Source organism: Peromyscus eremicus, chromosome 16_21 (assembly GCF_949786415.1).
Source record: "Peromyscus eremicus chromosome 16_21, PerEre_H2_v1, whole genome shotgun sequence".
NCBI classification, from domain to species: Eukaryota; Metazoa; Chordata; class Mammalia; order Rodentia; family Cricetidae; genus Peromyscus; species Peromyscus eremicus.
In genome coordinates, this window is record NC_081432.1 from 58,504,725 (window position 1) to 58,519,828 (window position 15,104).

Below are 15,104 nucleotides of genomic sequence, written 5' to 3' on the forward strand. Positions count from 1 at the left end.
GTTTATCTTATCTGAGGGGGCATCATCCTTAAACACTAGCCACATAAGGAACCAATCTGGTTAAGCTTGGGTTCCTGACACTAGACTAGCAAATGTAATAGCAATGGTAATAGCTACATTTTCTAGATCTTTTTTCAGCATATGGTTTACACACATGTGGGCATAATCCCTTGGAGCTGTATAGATATTCCAAAATAGTTTTTTAAAAACCCGGAATCTGAAACAAAACTTACCCTAAGCATTTGGGGCAAAGAATACTCAACCAAAACTAGCTTTATTGTCTCTTGTTTGATGGTATCTCCAGACAGTGTGATCGAGGAAATACTGTTGAGACCGGTACCAGAATTCAGCAAGGGGTCTGCAAAATCTAACATCATTTCTTTTACTATATTATAGAGAACAGTTGATCCACAGAGTGCATGGTTAGTATGATTTCTAACCATGAGGGCAGTGTGGGTACAACTATCTAGGAAAATGACTTAGATATCTTGAATACCTGTAAATTTCTTAGAAGCCAGTATTGTTGTATGACAAGAAAATGTGTTGTCCTGGCGTTTCAGCACCATCCTGTTGGGAGCACAGAGGTCCTTGCATTCAGCACTCGGGAAACCAGGAATGCTGAACATAAATGTTGTCTCTTCAAAGGAAGAGATGTACAGCCGGTTTTCTTCTCAGATGGCTAGAAACGGAAGTGGTTAGTAGCCTAGGTGACCTCTTCGCTATCTGTAGGGCCGGGCCACACCTGTCCCTCTCCCCATTTATCTGCGAGTGCAAGAACCTCTGTTTCCTAACATCATCCTCCAGGATGCCATCCACCCAGTGAGCGTGTGTGAAGAGGAGTTAAGGGGGCTGTGGAGGGACTCAGAAGCATGTCTGTGATAACTGGCTTTAAGAAGTTAGAGTAATTAACCATGGAGAAGAGGATGCTGAGAATATAATTCTTCAAATATTTGACAGGAAATAAATAACAGGCTTGAAGTCCAAATAAATAAACGAGCAATATTAAGGAAGGAGAGAGGACATTGCATATAGAACAGACTGGAAGACTCAGTGATCCTAAAATGATGATTTTGAGCTGTGGGGAAATGCGGGTAGCCACTGACATACACAATGTCTAAAAGCCGTCCAGTCTGAGGAGAGTTTAGAGAGTCCTTTGAAGACTTGTAAATTTAAAATACAAGCAAAAATTCCATGGTATCCAACAAAGTTAACAGGTTTTGTTAGAAGCAGTGGATGTAGAATTTTGATTTTTGTCTGAATGATTAGATTAAAAATTGTCATGACTAGAACTTTAGGGAAAAGACATCCATTTCTATGAAATAGATAAGAATCAATTTTTAAGCTATAAATGGTATTGAACACAAAAGGCAGTAAAGATAATCTATTGCCGGGAGGTCTGGTCAGTTCATCTCAAAGCCGGTGTCTTTGTGCAGGGGTCCTGTTTGAAGTCCTGCCCAGACTCTCCTGAGAACACACCGCCTCCTACACCAACAGCGCCCTCTTCTGGATCCCAGCATTCCGGGAGAGCCACATCCGGATCCCTGGGGAATGGGAGTGCAGGACAAGACTCGACTAAAAGCAAGCAGAGGAAGAGGAAAAAGGTTGGTGGTTTTCGTTGTTGTTGTTGTTGTTTGGTTTTGTGTTTTGGTTTTTTTCCTTCCTTTCCTTCTTTCTTTTTTGATAGAAAGTGGAGAGAAATATTTTGGGGTTGGGGGGTTTTGTGCGTGTGTATGTGTTTCTCACCGCTCAAAGCTTAAAAAGCCGCCAGCTCATATGCACCCACAGTCAATGACATCTAGTCAGACTTGAAACAGGTTGTATGTGCTGTTTACCACTCTCCAGGCAGTGGGACGGGGTGGGGGGCGGGGATGGAGCCAATAAATGAGGCGGACTAGTCTCACGCAATAGCCAACTTTATTCAATGCATCAGACAATTTGTATCTGAGAGTTAAGAGGAGTCACATAAGCAAAGTATATAATCACAAGGGCAAGCCACATGTAGTGGGCAAACCACACACGGCAAAACATGTTTTTCCATAGAGGCATATAAACGAACAATAGCCAGTTGTAATGAATAATCTGAAGTGAACTCACACTACACCTGGGAGGGGCATGAAAGCACAATCTAAGAACAATTCCATGTTTTTAAAGAAACAGAGGTCATAAGACTCTTGTCTTGGTTTCTTGGAATTTTCTTACAAGCACTCAGCAATCCACTCATACACCTCCATTCTTGGACTGTGTTCCAACAGTGTGCATAAACAAGATACTGATATTTTTCTTTTATACAAGGAGAAGTTAAGAGAATTCTAGTGTGAACACTATACCTACAGTCTTGATTGGCATGCACTTGCCAGTCTGTAAATACAGTTGACATTTTACTATGCCAACACTTGTTATAAACATCCGGTCATCCCTTTCCCCATCCTTCAGGTCCTCTCTCCCCTGCCCCATCTCTGTCTGCTGTTACCACTTTGAGGCTTTACTCAAAACCCTTCTAATGGATGTTCACTGGTGGGGAATTATATGTGAAGGGAGAAGGTGGTAACAGTCTATAAGAGTTCTCTATACATCCTAGGAAAAGGTCTGTGGCTGCGTGCTGCTTGACACACACTGTCTCAGTTTGTGACTTACCTGTCGATCAGCTTAATGGTATCTTTTTAAAGATAGGCTTTCACTGTATAGCCCGTACTGGCTTCATAATCCTCCTGCCTCAGCCTTTCAAGTGCTGAAATGACAGGTGTGTGCCACTACACCATCCCCTTAATAGTGTCTTTTAATGAACAGAAGGTGAATTTCTGATGAAGTTTAATTCATCTTTTTCCTGTTTCCAGGTCATGATGATATTCTCATTTCCTTCTGTAGGCTTAATGGCTTTAGATTTTTCCATGTAGTTCTATCAATATGGGCAAATTAATTTATGCAATATATTGCATAAGCCTAGGCCACATTCAGGGTTTCTTTTTTTTTAATTATGCATATGTGGGTTTTGCCTGCATGTATGTGTGTCCTATGCATGCAGTGTCCCCACAGGCCAGAAGAGGGTGACTGATCCCTAGGAACTGAAATTAGAGACCTTTGTGAGCTGCTGTGTGGGTGCTGAGAATCCATCCTGGGTCCCTTAGAAGAGCATCCAGTGCTCTAACCACTGGGCAATCTCTGCACCCCCAACACACTCAGTTTCTAAAACACTTGGGTTTCTAGTCACTGCAGAACTATAGCAGCTTTGTTACAGTCAGATGGCTGTAAGTTATATAAGTCCAGATGGGTTTTTTCCCCAGGGCTTCCAGTTGTTCCACTGACTCATCTGTGAGGTTTTGTCGGTATTTCCCTGTCTTGAATACTGTAGTTTTACAGGAAAGCATAAAGCCAGGTAGGGTTACTTCTCAGCTTTGTTATTTCTCCAGATTGCTAGTGATGGTTTGTTTAGTTTCCATTTGTCTCAAACTGTCTGTTCTTTTATTCCTGAAAGATATTTCAATACAGAGTTCTAGGTTGATAGTTCTGTCTTTCAATATTCAAACTATGCCATTACACTGTTTTCTGACTTCCCTTGTTTTAAATTTTAAATCAACATATGTATATCATTGTTTTCATGCGCTGTACACATCTCTGCATACTTTCCAAAGTATGTAAAAATGAGCTGTAATTAACCTCATAATTGTGCATACGTGAAATAATTCTTCATACATTTTGGAAATTTTTTCACTTGAATATTTAAACATACTTCTTTCTTTATCTTATTAAAACTATGAAATTTGGGGTATTTCATAGTCCAGGTCTTCCACTATATATCTGATCTCTCCTAAATTTTCCATTTTAAGATCATTAATTATTTCTCTTCATATATCCAAACACAACTTTCTATAGTCAATCGTGTGTGTATATTGTCACTTTCTCAGTGAAAACTTCAGTTATGGTGGCATAATTGTGCTATTTATTACACAGAAAAATAATGTATTCTCTCAGGGATATGGAACTATCAAATAAGAGGAACAAATTTCAAGAAACAGTTTGTACAGCAAATTGGCTATGTTAAAGATTCTTGAATAATGTAAAGTGTGAAAGTTACATGGTCACCAAAAAATAATAATAATAATGATAGTGAAGCAACATATTTGTTTAAGATACATTTAACATTCCATAATGTATATTTCACTATGTTATCTCATGTGATAAAAAACATACAGTGCCATTTCAGTAAAAACAGTGGATAAAATACAAATAAAATAAGTAAGCCTCCAATATACACTCCAAGCTTTGTATTAGAAAGCAAAAAAGTCTGGCATACCAAGTTGAGGCAGGTCCAAGCCCTTCTCCCCTGCATCAAGGCTGAGCAAGCTATCGCACCATAGGGAATGGGCTTCAACAAAGGCCAGTTCATGCACCAGGGATAAGTCCTATTCCCACTTCCAGGAGCCCCCAAACAGATCAAGCCACACAACTGTCACCCACATTCAGAGGGCCTAATTCTGTCCCATGCATGTTCCCCAGCTGTCAGTCCAGAGTCCATGAGTTTCCACTAGCTCAGGTCAGCTGTCTCTGTGGCTTTCCCCATCATGATCTTAAACCCCCACTCCTTGTTCCTGTAATCCCTCCTCCCTCTCTTCGACTGGACTCCTGGAGTTTGGCCCAGTGCTTAGCTGTGGATCTCTGCATCTGCTTCCATCAGTTATTAGATGAAGGTTCTATGATGACAGTTAGGGTAGTCATCAATCTGATTACAGGAGAAGGCCAGTTCAGGGACCCTCTCCATTATTGCCAGGAGTCATAGCTGAGGTCATCCTTGTGGGTTCCTGGGAGTTTGCCTAGCACCAGATTTCTCCCTAACCCCATAATGGCTCCCTCCATCAAGATATCTCTCTCATTGCGCTCTCTCTCTCTCTCTCTCTCTCTCTCTCTCTCTCTCTCTCTCTCTCTCTCTCTCTCTCCATCCCTCCCCCAATTCAGCCATCCTGATCCCTCATGTTCCTGTCCCCCAACCCTTCCCCTTTACCCCCTTCCCAGAGGTAACCCAGGAGATCTCATCTATTTTCCCTTCCCAGGGTGATTCACGTGTCCCTCTTAGGGTCCTCCTTGTTACCTAGCTTCTCTGGGGCTGTGGATTGTAGCCTTGTTATCCCTTGCTTTATATCTACTATCCACTTATGAGTGAGTACATACCATGTTTGTTCTTCTGAGTCTGGGTTACCTCACTCAGGATGATTTTTTTTCCAGTTCCATCCATTTGCCTGCAAATTTCATGCTGTCATTGTTTTTCTCTGCTGAGTAGTACTCCATTGTGTAAATGTACCGCATTTTCTTTATCCATTTTTCAGTTGAAGGGCATCTAGGTTGTTTCCAGGTTCATGCTATTATGAATAATGCTGAACATAGCTGAGAAAATGTCCTTGTGGTATGATTGAGCATCTTTTGGGTATATGCCCAAGAGTGGTATTGCTGGGTCTTGAGGTAGATTGTTTCCCAGCTAAATTGATATTTCTAAATGTGGACTTTATCTTTAACTTGAACAGATTCTAAGCACCTTGGTGAGGAACTGGATAGTGACATAAAGTATTTGTTGAGATGAAAAAAAAATTACTAGGAATATAAACTTTTAACTTACAAACCTCTCTTTCACTGAACTCAGTGAACAAACCAAGAAAATGTAGAAGTGCCCATGGTAACTCCATTCATGTCAATGCCAGCAGTTACTAATAATGACAGATGAGTATGAACTTGGCAAAATGGAAAGTTGAATGGAATTCTCACAAAAATGTATGTGTTTAACTTTTATAAAGGTAAAGTTAACTTTGTTTTTTAAAACGATGTATGACCCAGTGTGTCTTGTCTCCATATTTACAAATAGCAATCAGGAGGGCTGGAGATGGCTCAGTGAGTAAGAGCACTGGCTGGTCTTAGGGAGGACCAGGCTCAAACCTTAGCCACACATAGCAGCTAACAGCCCTTGGTTAACTCCAGTTCCAGGGGATCTGATGCCCCTTCTGGCCTCTGCTGGTACTGCATGCTTGTGGTGCACAAACATATAGGTGAGCAAAACCTATACACATATAATAAAAATAAGCAAATCTTATTTTTTTAATAAACAAGCAGAGGTCATTTCTAATTGATTATCCTGTCATAGTCCATTCAGGCTGCTACAGTAAAATTCTATAAATTATGTGGCTTACAAACAAGAAATTTGTCTCTCACATTCCAAAGGCTAGGGAGTCCACAGTTCAGGTGCTGGCAAATTCACTGGTTAGTGAATGTCTGCATATAGTTTCTTGTGTAGAATCTCATGGGAGTAAGAGTGGGGGCTCTAGCCTCCTAACTGTATTACCTCCGAAAGCCCTTGGACATTAAGATCTCAATGTAGGAATCTGGAGAGGACAGGTAGATTCAGACCAGGTAGTCTGCTACTTCAGTGTTCCCGGGTCCTATGGGATTGCCACTGCAAAATTCAGGGATTTGGGGCAAAACCTTCTACAAACAGGATCAAATCTATTAGCTAACTTAGCAGAAGTTCTGTCTTCCCCTTAAGTTAAGACATGAAAACTAAATACAATTTGCAAGGAGAAAACAGTGAATTTAGGAGAGTACCGTAGTGGATTGTACATAAGACTTAGGACTTCATTTTGCACATACAGGATACTGACCTCGGTGTCTACTTCACTTCATCTTGAGTTCCTACTGGAAGATTTTCTCTTTAGATTCTAAATTCAGCTCAATACTCACATACATTTCCACAAGTGGAGAGGATCCTGCTACCTCCTTGATGAGCATCAACTATGAAGGCAGGTGTGTAAGTCACAGAGCAAGACGGACACACTGAAGAGTCTGTGCTTACATCTGGGGACCTGATGGCTGCATTTTATTCACATGTATTCCTTCCAAGGGTGAAATGAAATGGAGTGTGAATTGAGAAAGCACTCAAAGAAACAATTTATACCTTTACATCACTGCCAAAGTGAAGGTTAAGATAACTTAATCCATGTGATGTGGGCACAGGAGAGGTCGAGAGCTCCTCTGTGAATTCTGATTTGGCTTATTTCAACTCTTGTTATAACAAAATAATCAAGTGCCCATTTGTTTTATGTTTTAAGTCTTCCTTTAAGTTCAGCTTAGATAACTAGCAGCTATTCTTGTTTGGTAGGAATTTTCATTGTTCTACTCATCTGTACATAGACTAAAAGTATGTTTCCAAAGTTCAGGGAAGAATATAATGAAAAGTAAGTCTTCCTCTGACCCTTGTCTTAGCCAGCCACTTGCCCTGTGTGAGAGCCCTGTTACTATATTCACTGAACCCTCACAGAGACGGTCCATGTTTAAATGGATAAACAACCTTTGGTTTGTTTGGAGACAGGGTTTCTCTGTGTAGCCCTTGCTTTATAGGCCAGGCTGGCCTGGAACTGAGAGATCCTCCTGCTTCCCCAGTGCTGGGATTAAAGGTGTAAGAAGTGTACCACCACTGCCCTGCTCAAGCTTTGTTCTCAATAAGCAGTAACAGTGCTGAGCGATTGAATACCTTGTCGTTTTTTTTCACACATGCGTCTTAGGAATCACACTATAAGAATATGAAAGACCTATAATGCATGTCATCTTTTCTGTTTCTTTGGATGACTGTATTATAATTTATTTGCCCAGTCCTACTAGTAAGCATTTAGTTGTCAATCCAAATGGTAGTGTATTAACTATTCATGTGTATATTTCTACATTTTAGTTTGTGATCATGAAATGTGTCATTAGGAAAATTCTTAAAGGTAAAATTGCTGAGTCAAAGAGGCTGTGCCTTTTCATTTTGGTAAGATTGTCTCAAACTGTTATCTGCAGAGGTTATACACACAGAATCATGTTCCCTATGAGTAATCATGATGTCAAACTTGTGAGAATTATCAGAAACATTTCTGTAATTGTAGGCTCAGGAAAGCAAATGACGCTAATTGGGTGACTGTGAGTGGGTTCCAGAACACAATTACAATAGCATATAGACTGGATAGTTCTTTCTCTTAATTCTGTACAGTTGATGAGCTGATATCCAGTGCCTACTGTGCTTTCAGATGACTTACTGTATCGAGTACGTGGTGACCCTTAAATAACGTGACCCCAGTAATAGCATTATAGCTTGTCACTATAACTCTGAGTGCCTTATCTATTTCAATTCATTCAGTTTCACAGCCAGCCTGGGAAGTACTTAGAATTATTATCCTAATTTACAGGAAAAAAATATATCTGAGGCCCAGAGATATTTACAGAGCTGGTAACCAATGGGCTCTAATCTGGACCCAAGGTATCTGGGCCCAAGGCTGAACTTGCAGACCTGACTAGGACAGTTCATTGTATCACACACACATACATGTATACACATATGTACATGTGTTATACATACATGTTGACGTATATAGTTTCCTGAGTTTGTACCCACACTCTCATTGCACATAATCTTTCATGTGTCTTTTTGTGTTTTCAAACATGCCTTTCATACGTGAGATATTTATTTTACTTTATCCCAAGGACACCTAAAATATTAGGAATCAAATTAAATGGTCTTCTGTGACAGTTCCCAATATGACAAATATATGACCATTTTACATTTTTTCATTTTAAATTCATGACTCAAGTCATTTCAAAATAAGCCCAAGAATCTCCCAAGAAACATTTATAATAATAAATGTTTAAACTTTTTTTGAAAAGAGCTTCCTGTGGGTCTTTCAACAAGCCCCCATGACACTTTTTGCCGGCACACAAGTGGCTGTATGCGCCTACCTGACATGCAGGCTTGGGTGAAATATTGAAGGCATAAAAACTGCATTTGGTGGGTCTGCTCGGACGGGGTCATGGAAAAGTCATCTTTGATTTGTTAATGGAACTTTCTCTTTAGATGTAGTATATGGCAGCAGTGATGTGCATCCTAAGGGGAAAATGGTCCATTTTATAAAGGTTTATTTTCATATTTTATACACTGTAGTTCTGTTGTGTGTTTTTGATTTAGTAACAATTTATGTGTTTTTCTGTCCCAGAGCACTGCGGCCTGTGGTGTGGAGGCTCACAGCGATGCCATCCAGCCCTGCCACATCAGAGAAGCCATCCGACGCTACGGCCACAAGATTGGCCCTCTTTCCCCATTCACAGTACGTAATAACAGAGTTATAAAAAGTTATATTTATAATCTGAAAGAATCTTGATTTTCAAGTGGTCAAATGAAGAAGCGATGGAATTGTTGAAAGCAATTTGTGGTGGCTGTAATTTTGTTGTATAAAAGTAGCATAATTCTCTTGGGAAATAAAAGTTAGTCATTTTTGTCTCTTTTTGGAAGGGCAACTTTTTTTCTACAAAATATTATTTTCTTTCAATTACATATTAAGCTTTTTGTTGGAGCTTATAGTTTCTATTTTTTCAAAGCTTAAGTTTACAAAACTTTTTGTCAAATTATATGTATCCGAATGTTGCTAGAAGCGTTTTGTATTTAGAGTTGGTTAGACTGGCACAGCCACTTCTGTCAGATGTCCTCCTCCTAAACAGACTGGGAGCTGGAAGAAGAAGAAATGATTTCTTTCTGGCTTTGAACCGGGCTCAACTGCAGACAGGCTTTCACATCTTTAAATCATTTGAAAGCTTATAATCAGGGCTTGTTTTTAATGGAGAATTGAAGACTTGATATTTCAGCAGCCTTAAGAGTGAGTGTGTCTGTGTGCGAGTTCTAATTGAATGTTCATCTCATAGCCCTTGCCTATATCTTTATTTATGTTAATGGCAGTTGCTCCTCTCCCTCGGCTTCTAACAAATAGGGTTTGACCTTCAGAAAGGAGGATCAATTTGCATAACCAAGGAACAGTAGAACTTTTTTTTGTATATTACTTTTGTAGATACTTCCATATTGACCCTGCAGTACAGAATATGCGAGACAGTATCTGATTAGTAAACACTTGAATAAACAATAAGTTAGCACACACTTCTACCGAGTACAACATACTAGCTTTTAGTCTTGGGGTGATTTCCTCTAAATTATATCTTTTTTTTTCTTGTGTCTAAAGATTTAATTCTGTATTATAATTAGTAACTGAAAATTACATGAACTCTCAATGTGGCAGAAAGATACATTTAGAAATGTCTCCTGAAATGCTTTTGTAACATTGACCATCATTTTGTATTCTTGTATTTGTTTATTGATCAATTGATGTTGAGGGTTAGACCCAGGGCTCACACATGCTAAGCATGCATTCAGCCATTGAGCCAGAATGTGATTTGCACACTGCTGTCTAGAGTCACACTGCCAATCTCTGAATATTTATCAGGTCACATAATGAAAGAGAAAAAAATGAAATCGAGTATCTTTTTTTAACAGGGTTAGTTTAAGCAATAAGCCAAAAGGAAAACAGAACTCCAAAATGTGAAATTATTGGAAGTAACAATTTTAAAATCAACCCAGATAGAAAGAACTACCCTTTAATAAGGGATTGAAAATATAAAAGTATCAAATGCATAGATAAAAGCTAAATGAGGTGGAGAGAAAAGATGATAGCCACATGCCTAAGGTCCAGAGGCACTTTACAGGCAGCAAGAGGAAGCAGAATTTGTGGGAAGCATCCTAAAATAGTACCTGAAAGTCATGAACAAAACTTAAAAAAGAAAAGCATACCTAATGCAAAGGAGAACTCATGACTCTTCCAGGCCACCAAAGGCAGTAGTACCTCTTCATTCATGGAGCTCTCTGGTGTCAGTACAAGGCAATTGCTGGAGGATCCTCTTGGTTGATGACAAATCACGTGTGTGAGTTGATGGCCTTAGGAAAGTGGATGTGGGTAGGAGAGCTCACAGAAGCCCTGGTGAAGAGACCCATCGGCTCTGCTTCCTCCTGTCTGACCGTTCACAGGTCACTTCCTCTCCTCTGAACCCCAGTTCTCATCTGTAAGTTGTGAGTGGCACTGATGTCGCTGTTCTGAGGGCTAAAGCTGACAGTGAGGGTTCTCTCAGATCCGGGGGAACGCCTTCTCTCTTCAGCCTTTCGACTCTTTTACTTCACACTCTCTGTCTCAGAATAACCCAAAATTGAACACAATAGTGACCATAGTAAATTTCTGATTTCAATTGTGTTTGACCTAGAGAAAGTACAATTTCACATAATTTTACCTAGTAAATTATAAAACTGAAATTTTATCTTCTCTCACCCCATTCAGAATAAAAAGCAATGATATTAAAAATATATTTGTTTGGAAAACATTTAGTTTTAAGCCAGTTTTATGTGATAAATGTGCCACATGTTAATTATTTTTTGAAAAAAAGATATACATACACACACACACACACACACACACACACACACACACACACACACACATCTTTTCTTTAGTCAATAATGATTTAGAACTCCCAGAAAATTTATTGAGGAAAAACTGACTTTCCATAAAAATACAAATATTTAAGTTTCTACCCAACTTCTCCTTGGTATTTACATTTGTAAAATATTTGAATATTTAGAGGTAATTGAACATTAAATTCAGACAGATCTAATATCATCAGTTATTGGTATGATTCATTTATGTAAAATTCCAAGTCAAAATAGCCAAAGTAGGGCTGAGGAGAAGGCTCAGTTAATAAAGTACGCATCATGCAAGCAAAATGACCTGAATCCAATCTCCAGTGCCCACGTGAAGATGTGGGTGTATTGGCAGACACCTAGAATCTAGCACTGGGGAGACTGAGACAGGAGGTGAGCTTACCAGCCAGCCGGTATAGCTGAATCTGCAAACTCTGTTCAGTGAGAGACCCTGTCTTCATATTTAGGTAAGAAGCAATAGAGAAAGACATCTGAAATTAACCTCTGGGCTCTGCACATACTTGCACACCTGCATATGTACACGTGTATGTCCTGAACACACAGACACATAAAATAGCCCAGTGTCACATACCATGTAACTTTTTCTTTAAAGCTGCAGTGTGAGGAGTTCTTACAGGGTATCTTTCCATCCCTATTAACCTAATATGGACATCTCTCCATAACTAATGCTATTAGACTGTACTATCCCAAGAACCCTCTAATATACATATATTCAGAGGGTGTGTGTGTGTGTGTGTGTGTGTGTGTGTGTGTGTGTATACATCGAGATGACAGGGTAGAATATGCTTGCAGCCATTACAGACTGAGCTCCATCATGCACTTACAAGGTGTCTTAGGATATACTGAAAAGCCTCTCAGGCCCACACTCTCCAGCTCTAACTAGCTTTAAGAAGCCATGATTCTGCCTCAGCATTTAAGACAGTTAAAAGGGCTTACTTCTAGGGATGCACTTAGTTATTTAGGTTAATAACCATGCTTACATGTGGAATTTTATTCTCTCGTACTCTAGCTCATAGAAAGTTACCTGATCCTATGCAAGCTCCGTGAGTAAATGTATTTTCTACTTGAATATCAGGAGAAGCTGAAACAGATGTAGGCATTACACATGGGATTATGTCATCACACTCAGGGGACAGTTTCTCTGCTTTCAAAATTGCAGGGCTGGTTTTGTATGAATCATTTTCAGTCTCTCCCACTGTGATCTGTGCTTGAGCGTGAAGCTAGGTAATCATGGGTCATGTGGAGGTAAATCATCTCAGCCTCTGCATGGAAGTCCAGGACTCAGTGTCTGGCTTTCTAGAGGCTAATCCCCTGTGTATGCCTGACCATCTGGGTGTTGCAGCTTAGAGGCAATGGGCAAGAGTGTCTACTGCAGCAGGTTAGAATACCACACAGGTATTCACAGTGGACCTTACAGAGCTGAGTAACTGCGTCTCCCATATCCAGAGCTTTCTACCTCAGGCTACTCTGTTTAGCAGTTGGAAGTGTGTGTGTGGTAGGATGGCCACAGCGTGGGGATCCGCAGCCTATAAAGTGGGCTCAATTTAAGGAGATAATTTTTCATCTTAAAAGGTAGATTTACATATTATAGTTACACCATGAAACTGTCTACCTGATCACATGACTCATATAAAATGGAATAGGTGTGTCCAGCCTTGACGATTGGGCCATTCCTTAGAGTTGTGGGTAATAGAGTGGACTTTCCAGGTGAGTCTTTCTGGGTTACCCCCTGGGGTGGGCATGGTGGTCTTTGCTTGACTTTCCTCATCTGCTCTGATAGGGACTGTGAGTGAACGTCCCAGCTCAGGGGTTCCCTGTTCTGTCGTCTCCTCCCACCAGCCATTATTTACCTAACTTCATTACTCATACTCGTTTTCTGCTCTTAGAAGCATGCTTCTGTGTTGCTAAATGAAGGCGGGGGGGGGGGGGGGGTGCGGGGAGGAGATCTGACTTCAGTGTCTCACCCAGGGCAGCCAGGGCATTTGGTAACAACAATGTTCCAGGCCCAGTTTGAAACCCCCTGGTATTATCAGAAGCTGGTATTTTCCTCTAACATCCATGGTCATGGCTTTTTCTTGTCCTTTATTTTGTGGTAATAGTCAGCATCTCACACTAATCATTTGCCCAATGTGAGTATCTGGGCTGCTTTAAAGGGGTGTGTGTGTGTGTGTGTGTGTGTGTGTGTATGTGTGTGTGTGTGTGTGTGTTCCTTAGCAACAGAACATTTAGGGGAGCACAAAGGTGAGGGGCATTTAAACCCAGGGTAAGAAACCTCTAGGAACACTCCACAGAATGCTACAATTATCAACAAAATAACTGGAAAGAAGGAAATTTAGTTTTTTCCAGTGCAGTGTTACATGCTTTATTCAACAAATATGAATCATTGAACTATTATTTAACTTACTGATTTAGCTAACTTACTGCTAATTTTACAACATAAGTGAACTGTTATAAATGAGAATTTACAATTTCCAAAAACAAAACTGATACTTATTCTTATTGTGCCCAACATGTATTTAAGGTCATATGCAAGAAAAAAGGTACAGGAAAAAAAATCATGCCTTTCTTTCCTGGCTGGTGTTGTAATTATGATTTGATTTAAACCAAATCCCCTAGGCTGTGTATACGAATCGAACATTCCACCCCACATGCTCCCTCTTCATGACCTCAAGCTGTGAGAAGAGAAAATTCAGAGCCCATATGTCAGTCAGATGTGAAGTCTCTCCCTGGCACCTGGGCAAGCTTTCCTACTGGTTGGAGTCACTTGCTGTTCTGGGCATGGGCCCAGTCTATGGAGTAGGCTCCAGATCTGGAAAGCTTTTGGCTGATTAGCTGGCAGAGGTCATGAGGGAGCCCAGTGTCAGGCTCTGAATTTGCCCAGGTGCATTCAAGGTGAACGTTGGGCCCCATGCCCCTGGTGAAGTACTAGGGAGGGGGTTTGAGTTCCTTCTTTGGCTGCAGCCTCGCCTACAGGTTGCTGTCAATTCCAATTTAAACACTTGTACAGACTTCAGGGTTTCCAGTAGAGAAGTTAGAGGCTCTGTTTCTGGCCTTGACTCGTATTCTGCATTCCTGGTCCAACCCCAACACCCGTGATGGTATTCAAGACTAATTAGGTAAGCGCATAGTAAGTAAATACATGTAGCTGACAAACCTTCCTCCTCCAAGCAGGCTGTCAGTGGAGGGGAGGGGAGGGGAGGAAAAATAGAGCGAGAAAAGAAAGTGAGCCTACAGTCTGTATGGAGCCTCCCTCGGAGGCCATTGTCTGAAGGCAGTGTGATGGGTTTCTGCTTGCACTGAACTGCTTCACTTTAGTTTTAGTGATTAGGCAACCGATGTCTGTCACCCACACAGTGCATTCACAAACGGCTAAAATAAAAAAACAAGGCAACGCCATCCTGTGTACTGCTGTGAGTTTACTGTGTCACTCACCAGAACTGGAGCAATGCAAAGCCACACCTTCCCGACGGAATGACGTTCGTGTCATGTATCTTTAAAGGGCAACACTTGACTTCTGATCTAAGAGCAGGTACTTCTACTGAACGACACAGTGTGTAAGTGGAAGGACCCGTGTTAGCATCCTCCATATCCTGAGCTGCTTCCTTAGAGCTCTGGTTTCTCCGTTTGATTCAGTAAATATTTGCTACAAATTATGTTAGAAATATGTGGTGCTGAGGTGGTTCATGAAAAGGCATACGTACCCAGGTGTCCTGTCTGTTGCTGAGACTGAACGATAGACAGAGTGTCTCAGAATCAGAAAAAAAGGAGTGCTCAGCCGGCCTGAGCA

The 15,104-nt window shown here is 40.6% G+C and overlaps 1 protein-coding gene across 3 annotated transcripts in view; it reads left to right on the forward strand.

The window, feature by feature from the left end:
- Positions 1–15,104, forward strand: part of Supt3h (SPT3 homolog, SAGA and STAGA complex component) — a 356,981-nt gene that overhangs the window by 281,092 nt on the left and 60,785 nt on the right. For all 3 annotated transcript variants that reach the window (XM_059243989.1, XM_059243991.1, XM_059243990.1), the window contains 2 exons: positions 1,434–1,601; positions 9,000–9,110. In XM_059243989.1, coding sequence (XP_059099972.1) covers positions 1,434–1,601; positions 9,000–9,110 — 279 coding nt within the window. The remainder of the gene's footprint in view (positions 1–1,433; positions 1,602–8,999; positions 9,111–15,104) is intronic.